Source organism: Pinus tabuliformis, chromosome 9, assembly GCF_031772625.1.
Source record: "Pinus tabuliformis cultivar Carrire ecotype Pingquan chromosome 9, CPIR1, whole genome shotgun sequence".
Taxonomy (NCBI): domain Eukaryota; kingdom Viridiplantae; phylum Streptophyta; class Pinopsida; order Pinales; family Pinaceae; genus Pinus; species Pinus tabuliformis.
This window is the reverse complement of record NC_142307.1, coordinates 431,958,651-431,973,166: the sequence shown is the minus strand read 5'-3', so window position 1 is coordinate 431,973,166 and position 14,516 is coordinate 431,958,651. Positions and strand designations below refer to the sequence as shown.

Genomic DNA, 14,516 nt, shown 5'->3' with positions numbered 1-14,516 from the left:
GATCCAACTATGATGTATTGTGATAATTGGATTTGCATTAATCTCTCTCATAATCATGTATTTCATGATCAATCCAAGGGTATAGATATCCAGTATCACCATTTATGGGACTGTGTGTAGAGGAAGATAATGTTTCTATCATACATTCTAATATAGGAACAAGATGCTAACATTTTGACAAAGGCCTTTTCAAGAGGGAAGTTTGAGTTCCATAGGTGCAAGATAGCGGTGGTTCATAATCCCTTTCTGGCTGAGAGGGAGTGTTGAAAAATTCAAAAAGAAAGTCTTGACTTGATTTTTCCTTGGTCAAATTGAAAAAATTTGAATTTCCACATCAACAGATAACTTGGGTTTAATTAACATGTGTGACATGGCTTGTGTCACTCGTTTAGCTTAGTAAATTCAAGTTAGAGGGATTGGAGTTCAGTTAAGCATTGTGATTGCTAATTTGTAGCAATTAAGATCAATTATTTCAATTTGGTTTCATTTAAAATAGTTCTAATTGTTGGAGGAATTAGTGAAAGGTTGGTTCTACAGTGAGACTTCAATCTAACTAAGCGATATCTACTCAACTGATCAATCAACCCAAAATATCTGGTGCATGGAGATTCTAAAGCAGTGTCACATCAGTTGTAGACTAGTCTTGAGTGTACAGGTGTTGCATTCAGTCAAATGATCAACCTTGGGAATTGCACAATAATTTCAGAGGAAATTCTTAAATAATAGGGGCCAAATTTCCCTAGGAATTGTGCAAGGAAATAGGGCCTCAAGAAGAGGCATAAATTGACTAAGTCCAGGTCATAGCTTCTCAGTGAGTAGAGAGATAGGTTATTCACTTGCAGGTTGAGCTAGAAATTATAATACATCTCTATTCATCATATTAATGCAAGAAAGAAAAGGGGTTTTTAGCATATTTCTTTCCCCCAAAAAAATATTATGTGCATGTGTGTTATTTCTCAATGCATGTTTGTGATTGATGTTCTAAATTGTGAATTGAATTCCATAAAGCAGTAAAGTAGGTTTGTCTCTTATGATTTTAATTAAAATTCCATGAGCAATTACAAATCTACACCATAATTTCTATAGGAAGATCCAAGATTAATCATCTTTATTCAGTGTAAAAGGTGGATAGATGCAAAATTCCACTCAAATTATATTAAAAGGGTTTAATGTAAATAATGGAATGTCATAGTTATGGAATCTAGTAAAAGTAAAAGATTAACTATGTTAATTCAATAGAGAATGTGGATAACCACCAATTTCCTCTTAGATAATATTCTTTTATCAACCAAAATGTTTTTGAAATTTAGAAACGAGGGAGGATCTTCCCCTTTTAAGGCCATTTGAGAAGTTACTAGGAAATGATCAGATAAATCTCCCAGGGAAAACCTAAATTTCATCAGAAATTAGCTAGCCATCAAGCCTTTATAAACTAAGAAGTGGTCTAGTCTTTTGGAAATCTTTGCTTCACTAGTATGAAAGTTCCTCCACATTTTCACTAACATCAAAATTTTCACAACAATTATCTTGTGCTTTTCAGGAAATGGCTTGAGCAAACCACTTTGGAGGTCTAACTTGCTATTCACCCTCAAACTTCCCTTAGGGATAAGGAAAGGCTTTTTTCTCTACCAGTGAATGAAAATGGATCATAAAAAAATTGTAGATTGATAGGATATATTCCAAAAGAGGGTACAATTGACATACAACCCATAAATATTTACCATAGAAAGGCAAATTCCTAGGAATTTTACTTCTAATTGACTAATATGGAATATTTGAGCGTCTAGATAGATGAAGCTTTGAATGCTTGACTCTATCCTGAAAGGAGACCTCCTAACTAGCCATATCTATCAAATGTGCAAAATACTAGTTTTTTAGCCATGCTTCTAAGATATATCTATCCCTAGAACCATCCACCATAGTTTCAAGTATTAAGATAATGTGAGGCTTATCGATTTCTATGAGCCCTTTGAGGGCTAATGTTTTTGGGGAACTTCTAAACCCTATTGTGTTGAAGGAAAGGATAATATTCCAGGAATCCTTTTGGGCGATTTCCATGGTCCAAGGTCCCTCACATTAGTTGAATTGTTTGCATGTACTAATGTCCAACATTTGGTTTTGTTGTTTCTTCAACAAGTGATATTTCCTCCTAAACGGTTTGGACTAAGGGGCATCCATCATAAATCACTCATACGTTAACAAGTCTTCTTTAAAAGCATAGATCTAGATCTTAGGTCATAACAAGATTTCTAGAATCTTAAGTGAAAACTAGGGGAGAAGGAGCTTCAACCTTAGCAACCTTTACTAATTTGAAAGGAATTATGGGATATAAGTTAGGGGTGGGGGGAAATAATTGAGTATATAGACCGAGTGAAATAATGCAGAGGGGTTAGTATTGCATTAAGGATATTTCTTATCAAGATTCTTATGTTGATGAGGCAAAGCCAAAACATTTCCTAAAATTAATGATAAGGAATGAAGCAAAGGAGAGGGAGGTATCAAGCTGGTCTAAGAAACAGGATGAGCCAATTCCTCCCACAAAGAGAAGTTATAAGCATTAACAAAAGTTTAAGGAAGATAGATGTTAATATTTGGCCTGAGAGAATTCATAGAAACATCCCTACTCATTGATTATATATAATTTTTAACCCATACTTTTATAGAGTTCTTTGAATTGGAAAACCTTTCCACATTAGTTATGAAGGAGGCCAACTTTGTGGCATGAGAAGCACATAAATGATAGTCTTTAGTAATAAATATTTGTTCATCACCATCTATCACTAAGAACCAAATCAAGTTCACCTATGATCTTATCACATAAATCAACATTGACTTGTTTCCTAGCCCATCGATGATTGGGCTTAGACTTGAGCAGCAGGGCTCCAATTACGAAAACTTACTACTTTTATTTCTGTTGGTCGATAATGAAGGTTCATTTAAGAAAACAAGTTGAAGGGAAAGAAGAATTTTCCCATCCCTCTAAAACATTATTGAAGCTTGAGTTGCATTGAAATCAACTAACCATTTATGGAGAACTAGCTCCATAGCCCCCCAATTCTAATCTTGACCCAAAATAAGATCAACTTCTACTTCAACAAAGATTTTAAAGAAAAACCATCCGAAGAACAAAACATGAAAGACTAATGAGTATTCCATAGTAGGCTTCAATTTGAGTCCAACCAGAGAAAGAGAGAATAAGACATACCACTTTACCATAAAAACATCTAATAAGAGTTTTTCCTAAAATATTCAGAAGTTCCTCCAAAAACACATATTTACTAGAGTTTTAAAATGCTAATACACTACTTAGAAACAATAGAAGTATCGGAATTGACACTCCCCATGAATCTGGGACTTGACAAAAAGGGAGAGAAAGAGACATAGGACACTTAACCTACAAAGGACCATAGTGAGATGGAGGATGGTGGGAGCATGAGGAACTGAAGTGATGTAAGTTCCATTCTCATTATCCAAAATCACATTCCCATCACTTATGCTAGGCTTGGGACACTTAAGGAATTTGTGGGAGTGAGAAGATATGACCAATCCAACATCGGTTAGTTATAGATGTGACAAAAACCCAACCAAACACATTCCATTTGATTATCTAGTTGGCATGGTGGGAAGTTGAAAATCTACTAAAAGGTAATATTTCTTGTCCTTTTGTTTGTTTGTCACCACATGAGGGAGGTCAAGAAATATTATGCCATCCCTGCCCTCCATAAAATGTAGAGCTAACTAGAAAAAAATCCAACTATAATCACATGCCCAAAAAATGAAATTGCAAAATCAATGGACCATTTTTATTATTATTCAATTTAAATATATAAATATTTGATATAATTGCTAAAAAATAATTTGAAGGAAGTCCTAGTTACTTGGTGCAAGCCCGGAAGTGATGATTGACGCTATGTGATTCATTTCACTAATTTCAATCCCACTTCTTCACCCGTGTGAGTATCACTTGATGCAATGAGCGCTAAGTGGACTATTCAAAAATCATGAGAAATTAGTGAGTTACAACTACCTCTCGTGGAAATGGTCATAGTTGAATGACTTACCTCTCGTGGAAATGGTCATAGTTGAATGAATTACTTAACATAGTTGAATCCCAAAAATGATATCTAACAAAAAAATAGTTAAATCTAATGGAGTCGTGTACCTAGGCAGAGGAATTGCCCCGACGACCAAAAGTGGCTCCAGGGAAAAAAATTTCGAAAAATCTTGTAGATGCAGTGTTTGAATCATGTTTTTGATGGTGCAAATAGATTCAACGCTATCAAAAATGTAGTGGGCACCTAAAATTATGAATTTTGACAACTTTTACTTGGATTTACAAAAATACCTGTAAGATTTTTTCAAAATATGACCCAAATTTCCATAACTTTTGGGGCAAAAAAACATTATTTTTAGCCTATAGTGAAACAGATAACAATGAAACAATTATATGTACTTTATTAATTACAAATTTAACTTTATTATATGGAGCCTTTTAAATGTAAATTACTTTGGCAAAGCATGGTAGATAAAGATAATAAGGTCCTCGGTTCAGATCTCAACAGATGTATATCCTTTAAAAATACCATAATAACAATATGATACCAGATTATCTATTAATGGAAATTTAAAACCAAAAATATTATGAATGTGTACTTATATAAAATTTATTATTTCATTTTTAAAAATTAAAAATTAAAAATTTTAATTTACCCTGATTTTGTTCACAAAATTTGGGTGGTGGGTTTTTACATTTTTAAAAGGAATTGTTTAAGGAGGTGGAGGAATTTATTGGATGGCTAAAAGTCATTAGAATTTGGGTGAAAAAAATTGAAAAAATCTTATAGATGCAATGTTTGAATATGTTTTTGATGGTAGAAATAGATTTAGCACCATCAAAAACCTTTAGAGCACCTAAAATTACTAAATTTAACAGTTTTTATTTAGATTTACAAAAATCCCCACCAAATTTTTTAAAATATAACTGAAATTTCTGTAACTTTGGAGAAAAAAAAATAATTGTTCAACTGCTTTTTAAAATAATCTTAAATAATTAATTGTCCAAAAATAAAATCATAATAAGCAAAATTAAACAAAATCACGGTGTGCCTAACTGATGTTGGCGTAATAAACGGGGCTCACAAGAAATCTGATATTCAAAGCCACGGCCACTTCTTTTGCGCTTCATCTATTTGTTGTAATGGGCCTTTGAAAAACACATGGGAGTTTACTTGAAGGCGAGCTCTCCGCAGTTCCGACGACGGTAGCTACGGACCGGCCGTGACCCGCCGTCAATTGCAGTTGTCTATAACGCGATTTTTTGAAAGTTTTTCTGGTGGGTTTTTCCGGTCGAAATTCGGTAGGAATTTATTGTAATCGCAAATTTGATAGCTAGTTTCTGCACAATGAAAGCGTCGCAGAGATTTTCAAGGGTGCTGAATCCAAATATGTAATTAAAAAACCATTTTAACTGCAACAAATCAAGATTTAACCTCAATTTCTTCCGCCGGATTCCGTCACCAAAATCTCCAAAAAATCGCATTATAGACAACTCCCCGTCAATTCATCAGATGGTCCCGGAAGGGCAACGATTCTGCAGGGAACTGGGTTTCCGGGGCTCCGGCGGTTTAATGAATGAATTTGTCCGACGATAAGCAGTTGTGAAAGGTGCATGTACTGTGATACGGACAGTTGTATATGATGTGATAGTTTAACTGAGTTATCTGAACATGTGATATCGACAGGACTGACATTTGGAGTTCCCATCATATTGGAGAGAAAGGGACGGGCCGGAGACCTAACCTAAAACTCGTTTCTGGTCGGCACTTCTTCCGAGGAAGATGAGTTGTGGCCCGTGGGGCAGGTTTTACTAAGAAAGCTTTTGTCACCTTTCTGGATATCCGTGCGCCAGAGCTGGCTAGTACACCAGGCCACTAGGGCCATTGCAGAATTCTTGGAGGTACCGCCGCACCTAGAAAACACAATGGCTGATTTGAAAGAGGATTTGCTCTTCATAGTGATGAAGTACCTTGATGAGGAGAAGTACACAGAGACGGTCCACCAGTAAGTTTGTTTTCTGCGTTTTGACATCACTTTGTTTTCTGCATTGTCTTAACCTGGTACGTCCACAGTCACCTGACCCTTTCACGGCATGCATGGCGCCCCAGGCTGGAGCGAGATTCGGGGATTTTCCTGAACCAGAAGTATGTTGAAGACCTAGTGATGGCTGGAAAATTCGACCAGGTTGAACACTACTTGTTGGGTTTTACCAAGATCAATGAAAATATGCAATCTGTAAAGCTGTTCTTTGAGATCAGGATGCAGAAATATATTGAAGCACTCAAACGGTAAGTTATTTTATTCCTTTTTTTTCCCTCTGACAGTCTCATAAGTGTCGAATTGACAGATTTTGGATTCCTTTCATGGTTGGTCGTTGATTATTTGGCCTTGGTCTATGATGGGTGGTTGCTTTTCGACCTTTTTGCATGCCTGTGAATGGGGAGGTTATCAGGAGGATTTCGACAGTTTAAAGGTTATACAGTTTTCAACATTTTTAGGAGGTTATGCTTTCTATCTGTGGAAGCAGATGTTTGGTAATGGTGCTTAATCATTTCATAACTGTGAATGGCATTTGGAATTCCTTGGTTACATGAAAATGAGAAGCTTGCCAAATATTTGGCCCGGTTCAGTTACTTTTTTGTCCTTTTTTTTTTTTTCTTTCTTTTAAATCTAACTTATGTCTCTACGTGCAACCCCCTGCAAGCTTCACAATAGCAGGAAATTTATGCCTCAACAATCTCAATAAGAGCCGAGACGTCCGCTATGAGATCCCCTACTTTTTTAACCAAGACACAACATGTCATATATATACTCAATGAAATTTAAACCCTAATCTCGTGAGTTACACCCCTGAAACTTACAGTTAAACCTCATATCACTGTATAGTTACTTTCTTTTTATTATTTCTATGTTGCACAGAAAATTTAGGAACATGGAGTTTTGGACTCACTCTGAAAGTTGGCGGAAATTTGATCGAAACTCGACCATTATGTAATTATTTGTGAGAGTTAATATAAATTTGGTTTTTCTTTTAAATGATCTATTCACTTATTTATACTTTTTTTTTTATATAGAAACATATATAACGTTTCAGCCCACATTTTACTTGATGTTTCCATTTTTAAGCGTAGTCGTTTCGAAAACTCCAAAACGTTTTGTTACTTTGTGCAATTTAATATTATTTTCATATTGGTTAATCTTGGGTTTTCATATTGGTTAATCTTGGGTTTTCATATGGTTAGGGTCCTGTGTTGATTAATGTATTAGAAATTTAGTTTATAATATAGCAGTATTGTAATCATCGAAGTTTTTTCACTTTTCAAAATTTTAAAGAATAAAAAAGTTAAAAATTTATGGTAATTTTCAATTATTTTATTGGGTTAGTGGTCACTTTATTAGGGTTTTTTAGATGTTAGAATATTTTTTTAATTTTCTCTTTTTGTTTCTCAATGTAAAGTTGTTTAGGTTTATTTGTTTTTTTTTTAAATCTCTAAATTTATAAAATGTATGTTCAAGGTTCTTTTCTATGGTTCTATGTAAAAATAAGACAAAATTTATAGGACATTGATTATGTTAGATCAATTGATTATAAATATTTCTCATTTTGCAGGAATGATCGGTTTAAAGCCATCGACATACTTTACAATGATCTTAAACAATTCAAAGATTACAATCCACAAATTTATAAAGATATATCACAACTACTTACAGTTGACGATCTCAGGTAGTGATTGTTTTCCTGATTGTTTTGCTATACTATTTTTACTGTCTCCTTGAAGATTCTCCATTCTATCCTTTTTGTAAGATTTAATTTATTATTTGGTTACATGTAGTGAGGTTACAATGTACCATCGGGCTTTGAAGTGGTTAAACATTAAAAAACTTATAGAAGATAACCCTCTCATACATCCCAAGTTGAAGTTTCCGGTCATTCCAACTTCAAGGCTTAAAACTCTCATGAATCAAAGGTTCTACTTCTCTCCCTGATTCATCAATAAGAAATTGTCTTTCTATTGTTCCTTCTTCATTCGCAACATCATGCTTGCAAAAATCCTCTCCCTAATTTTGATATCAAAACATTATATACTGATCATATATGTGAGCCACTGATTGGACTACAAACTAGGCTTCCACCAAATAATCCTCCTACGAGGATAATTCAAAATGGGGTGGATTTTCTTTTGATTGCTACACACACTGTAAGTCAACTTTTATTTGTATCTTAAATGTCTATTTTTTTCTTTTTGTCTGTTGAATATGAATGAAACCTTTACTTATCTCAATCTATGTCTATTATTGTTTGAATAAACTCTTTATCTGATTGGTTGCAGCCATTTCAACCTGGATTTGACGACACTTCTACTACTCCTACAACATGGAGTGTGAACCTTGATCGTCACTTACTACATGATGCAGTAACTACTACTGGTTTTGCCTTTGTACCACCTCTAAATGCATGTTGACTATTTGATAATCTATTAATCCATAAATATTATATAATGATCTATATATTTCCTTATTGAGTAGAAGGTCAAGGTCATTGATATAGTAAAAAGAAGTCTATTGTATTTAATATTTGAACTCTAGCTATGCTCTTGTTGGTTGAAAAGAAAATATATAATAAGCATTGTTTGACCACAAATGTTCTATTCTAAATGAATTTCTTTTCTTTTCTGGAAGGGGCTATGCCATTCTCTCAACCAAGTAGTAGTAGAAACAAGCATCAACTTGTTGATTCTAAACCTGTTGTGAAGCGTTTCAGAACTAGTCACCATGGAGAGGTGTGAAACACAATTTCTATTAACCTTTATGTTCATGATTGTTTTGGGAGGCTTCTTCATATTATTCCTTAGGTTAATAACCTTTTTATTCAATTCAAATTTTCTTCCTATTTGCAGGTTGCAAGTGTAGGACCAACTCACTTTTCTAACATTTACTTGGAAATTGATCCTCCTAAAACAATGGTGAGAAGCCTCAACCAAGGTTCAAATGTAGTAAGCTTGGATTTTCATCCTCTACAACAAACAATTCTACTAGGTAATGTCCAATTTCACTAGTGAGAATTGTGTATTCTATAAAGCTCATCAAATTAGTTTGTTAATCTAAAGCAGAAATTATTTCTAAACATGGTCTACTGGGTGATATCTTCAGTTGGAACAGATGGTGGGGACATCGAAATTTGGGAAGTGGGATCACCTAGAAAGTTAAATCATAGGTCATTTAAATATTGGGATGCATCATATTGCATAATGGAGGGAAAGGTACGAATCTTGTATTTATTTTTTTAAGTGATTTGCATGAAGGAACATATCTTATGGTTTATTTTTCCACTAAAATATAATTCTTAGCGACACGTAAATTTGGATGACACATTTTCCTTATATTTGATTAGGAGGTCCTTTTGAAAGAATCAACTGTCTCAGTGAACAAATGTATGTGGAGTCCAAGTGGAACATTGGTTGGTATGTAAATTTCCCTTCTATGTGTCAATTATACTTCATGACAATTTTTTTATTTGCTATATAGGCAAAAAATATTAATTTTCAAAAATAATTTCTTCATATTGTATGTAGGCAAAGCCATTATTTGTTTAGGAATAATGATATGGGATATATTGTTCATTGACATAATCTCACTTGCAGGGGTGGCATTTTCAAAGACTATTGTTCACATATATTTCTATACTGTCACTGGCGAGTTGAGGCAACAACTACAGGTCCATATTAAAGCTCAATAATGGATTGCATTGTGTTGCAATTTATTTATGCTATACATGGATATAATGACAATATTAATACAACATTGCAGATTAATGCACATATTGGTGGTGTGAATGACATTGCCTTTTTGCGCCTTCAGAAAGAACTATGTGTTGTAACTTGTGGGGATGATATGACCATTAAGGTAAATTTGGTACATGATTCTTGACTTCATTACGTTAATGTATATGTTTTTAATGATTACTCAATGCTATAAAAATTGTCCATTTGACCTTAAGTAATATCATGGATGTTTATAAGCTTGAACATTTGTTGAAAAAATTTATTGTATATTTTGTAGGTATGGCATACAGAAACAGGTTATAGAAAATACACATTTGAAGGTCACACAGCCCCTGTTTATTCTATTTGTGCTAATGATAAAAAAAATATCCAGGTAATTGATTTTTGGAAGTCTTACAAAATGAATTTCACAAATTAGCATTTACCTAGTAAATAGATTACTAGCAACTATTTTTTCCATAAAGATATAATGCTTACACTAATTAGAAAATGAATTTCATAAATAGGCATTTATATAGTACAAAGATTACTAGTAACTAATTTTTCCATATAGATGTAATGCTTGAAATTATGTTTTTGTTTAGAAACCCATGTAAGGAAGACTCAACTAGCAATAAATGAAATATATGAATTATTTTGATATTGCTAGCATTAAATGCACTATGAACTATTCTGATATTTCTAATGATCTTCTCTCAATGATCGTAGTACATTTTGTCCACATCTTTGGATGGCAAGATTAAAGCTTGGTTGTTTCATCAATTGGGATCTCAAATTGACTATGATGCACATGGGGATGGGCACATTACAATGGCTTACAGTGATGATGGATCACGGTAATTATGTGATATTTTATTTAAATTTATATAGATGACGATGTTTGAATGGAGAGCAAAGATATAAGCTAACTAAAATTAATTTCCAATGTTTTGTGAAGGGAATTTATAAGCATGTTCTTTAATTTGATTTATCATGTTTGGGATTAGGCTCTTCTCATGTGGTACAAGCAAAGATGGAGAATCATATTTACTAGAGTGGAATGAAAGTGATGGATCAATCAAACGGATGTATTCTGGCATTCAAAGCAAGTCCTTAGAGCCGCTGAAGTTTGATACAACAAAGAATAGGATTCTAGCAGTTGGAGATGATTATCAAATTAAGTTTTGGGAGATGGATAATGTCACTGTGTTCTTAGCAACTTCTGTCGAGGGTTGCTTGCCGGTAAAAGGATACTTTCGATGGAAATTACTATTAAACCTTTTAAAATTTGGATATGTGATCGAGTTTATCTCAGTTGAAATTGAAAATGTTTGAAACTTTTTTCAGTATGATTGCATATTTTACTCATCGATTCCTCTCACTCTTTGCAGTCTAGACCTCATCTCTGTTTCAATAAAGAGGGTTCCTTGTTGGCTGTTACAACAAACGATAATGGCGTCAAAATCTTAGCTAATAAAGACGGACTAAGGTTTCTTCGTAAGCAGAAGAATAGAGGGGTCTCACTAGGGTCCGGGATGACAAAGGTAGTATGGAAACAAAATTATACATTGTTCATGTGTATCTAAGCCATGGCTGCAACTTAATTTAGTGATCTTTGAACTGCAGGGTCCACATCGAAAGGCCAGTATTGTAGAAAAGGGAATTAGCCCTGTTCCTATCTCTTCAGAAAAATCAAAGGAAAATTTGCAAGAAATATTGCTGGTGAGCTATTCCACTGGAAGACGTATTATGTTCAAGTCTTCTACAATATTTTTACATTATTTAGTTCAAATTTGAAATCTTTGTTAATCAGTTTTAAGTGAAATAGCTTTGCAGTATTACTTATTTTAACTAAATAAATAACTGTAATGTTCAAAACACACCAACAGAATTGTGTCCATAGCAGTCACACGGTGGATGTAGCACAAAGGCTTCCAGATGAGGGTGTAGACAAGAGGAAGAGCTGGAAACTTTTTGAGGTGAAAGATCCAGCGCAATGTAGGTCTATCATATTGCTGGATCCAGTGTCAAATGCACAGGCAAGCTTTCCTCTTCTATGTACTAGATTGAATGTTAAATGCTCAACATGGCATTATCTCACAGAACTGCATATTAAATATTGCAGTTACAGATTACATATTGCATATTATATATATTACATATAGCAATAACAGATTACATATTGATTTTCTTTGTTGCATATTACAGATTGTTAGATTACATTACACATATTCAGGTTCCTCACTCTTAGCTTTGGACACCAATGCTACGTTTAAGCTATGGAAATGGCAACACAATGATTTGAATCCATCTGGCAAGGTCAGTTTTTACATGGACAATTTGCTTATATTTCACTTGTAATGATTACTTGTCGTTGTTACCATGCATTTAAGTAGAGTAAACGTTTGTAATTTATTTGACAGGCTACAACAAATTGTCAACCACAGTTGTGGCAACCTCCTGATGGGTTGCTTATGAAAAATGACACTAGTAACAGAGGTCCACAAGCAGTTTTTCCCTGCATAGCTTTGTCAGATAATAATGCATATCTAATGTCTGCCTCTGGTGGTCAAGTGTCTTTGTTCAAGATGAAGACATTTGAGGTGAGGTATTCTTTTCATATTTAACAGGTTGCTTGCATTTATTTCGTGTTTTCTTTAGTAGTAAATCTTGTCATGTTCTTTTTGTATATCATTGTTGCTGAGTAAATCTTGTTATTTTTCTAATGATTTTGTCCAGAAAATTTTGTCTCTTAAATCCATGATCTTCTGTCATCTAGTGTTGTAAAGCATGCATGACATGGATGAAAACAACCTTCAGTTTGAGCCTTGAAGTTTATGGTGAAATGATTGTATCTTAGCATATATATTTTTATGTCTTCTAAATTCGTAATCCATGTTAATGCAGGTCATAGAAAAATGCATGGCCCCTCCTCCAGCGGCAACATTTATAGTTTTCAACCCTTTAGATAATAACATTGTTGCTATTGGAATGGAGGATTCAACAATTCAAATTTTCAATGTTTCTGAAAATAAGGTTATGTGGATTTACGATTTCCTTTTAGTGTCTAGTACTTTTGATTGCCCCTTTATGTGGATAATAGAATGCCACTAAATGAGTTTTGACTACAGGTAACATCAGAACTTAAAGGGCACCAGAAGAGAATCACTGGTTTGGTATTTTCTGAACATTTAAATGTATTGATATCCTGCGGAGCTGATGCACAGGTACATATTCATATTCATTTATAATTTAACTGCATAATCTACTTCTCCATATAAGATATCAGTTTAATACCTTTTGACTCAAATCAATGTTCTGTTGACAGCTTTGTGTATGGGGAATAAATGGATGGGAGAGACAGAAATCTAAATCTGTGCATGCAAGGACAAGAAAATCATTATCACCACTTGCAAATACAAGAATACAATTTCATAATGACAGAGTTCACTTGCTAGTTGTGCAGGAGAACCAAATTGCTATTTATAATGCCCCCGAATTGGAATGTGTACGCTATGTAAGATCCTATCTTTTTTCATATTGCAGTTCCTACCTAAGTTATGCTGTAGTCAGATTTTAGTAAAAAAATCAAAGGTTTTTTTATCTCAGATTTGAAGACTAGATAGTGACTCTGAATAGTTGCATTGCAGTGGGCACCTGAAGATCCTTTTCTGGCACGTATTTCTAGTGCCACATACTCATGCGACAACCTACTAATCTATGTTAGTTTCTATGACGGTTCAATTGGTGTATTTGATGCTGAAGTGCTGAGGCCACGCTGTCGTATTTCCCCTTCTGCATTTATACCAAGCATGAGCAGGTAAAGCATTCTTTAATAAAAGTACAGGGGTTATAGTACTGTGCACTACGATAGGAAATAACGCTGCTATTGTAATTTAATCCTAAAAAGTTGTTTGGCTTGTTTGTGCAGTGGCAATATCTAAACGCTGCTATTGTAATTTAATCCTAAAAAAATGTTTGGCTTGTTTGTGCAGTGGCAATATCTATCCTCTTGTAATTGCTGCGAATCCACTTAAACCTAATCAGTTTGCTGTAGGGTTGACTGATGGAGGTGTTCATGTGATTGAGCCCACTGAATCGGAAGGTAAATGGGATGTTGCATTGTTAGAAAATGGAGGTGCCCCTTGAAATCATAAAATAAAAAATCAAGGTTCTGAATAGCCTCCAAGGCAGCATGGAAAATGAGTGAAGAACTGCCAAATAGCCAATTGTCAAGTTTTGTCCCACAAGTTTGTTTACAATGATGTGACCAATTATTCTAGTGTCTTTTCAGGGGCTTTCCTTTTGTAAATTCGATTATCTTTCAGTATAGGCTCTGTCGTGTTTTTTTTCAAGGCAGAGATTTTCGGATTCATGGGGATTGGTGTTTTTATAGGCTCTGTCGTGTTTTTTTTAAGGCAGAGAGTTTCGGATTCATGGGGATTGGTGTTTTTATAGGCTCTGTCGTGTTTCTTTTAAGGCAGAGAGTTTTTCAAAGCCGTTAAGTCATTTCGGATTCATGGGGATTTGGATGTCTACTGCCAGTAGATAAAAATGATAGTAATAACAATTCAGTCATTGTATTGAGGGTAATTCCATTGGACAAAGACGGTAGGAGTTGAAGAAGTTTTGAGTAAATACACCTATTTATTGCATACAACATGTTGCAGAGCTTGTGATGTCTCATCGCTAAATTAA

General features: G+C 34.2%; 1 protein-coding gene across 1 annotated transcript; it reads left to right on the top strand.

Annotated features, from left to right (window-relative positions):
• The first annotated feature begins 5,980 nt into the window (after nucleotides 1–5,980).
• Nucleotides 5,981–13,967, top strand: LOC149149009 (protein TOPLESS-RELATED PROTEIN 2-like). Its single transcript, XM_089442354.1, has 25 exons — nucleotides 5,981–6,060; nucleotides 6,165–6,344; nucleotides 7,667–7,783; nucleotides 7,890–8,024; nucleotides 8,078–8,255; nucleotides 8,388–8,484; nucleotides 8,737–8,837; nucleotides 8,955–9,093; nucleotides 9,208–9,317; nucleotides 9,449–9,518; nucleotides 9,699–9,772; nucleotides 9,865–9,960; nucleotides 10,117–10,212; nucleotides 10,548–10,675; nucleotides 10,826–11,060; nucleotides 11,210–11,362; nucleotides 11,445–11,540; nucleotides 11,708–11,857; nucleotides 12,027–12,137; nucleotides 12,242–12,421; nucleotides 12,726–12,854; nucleotides 12,950–13,045; nucleotides 13,147–13,335; nucleotides 13,469–13,638; nucleotides 13,814–13,967. Exons 1-25 carry the CDS (start codon nucleotides 5,981–5,983, stop codon nucleotides 13,965–13,967), a joined length of 3,264 nt encoding a protein of 1,087 aa, XP_089298480.1.
• Nucleotides 13,968–14,516: the final 549 nt, after the last annotated feature.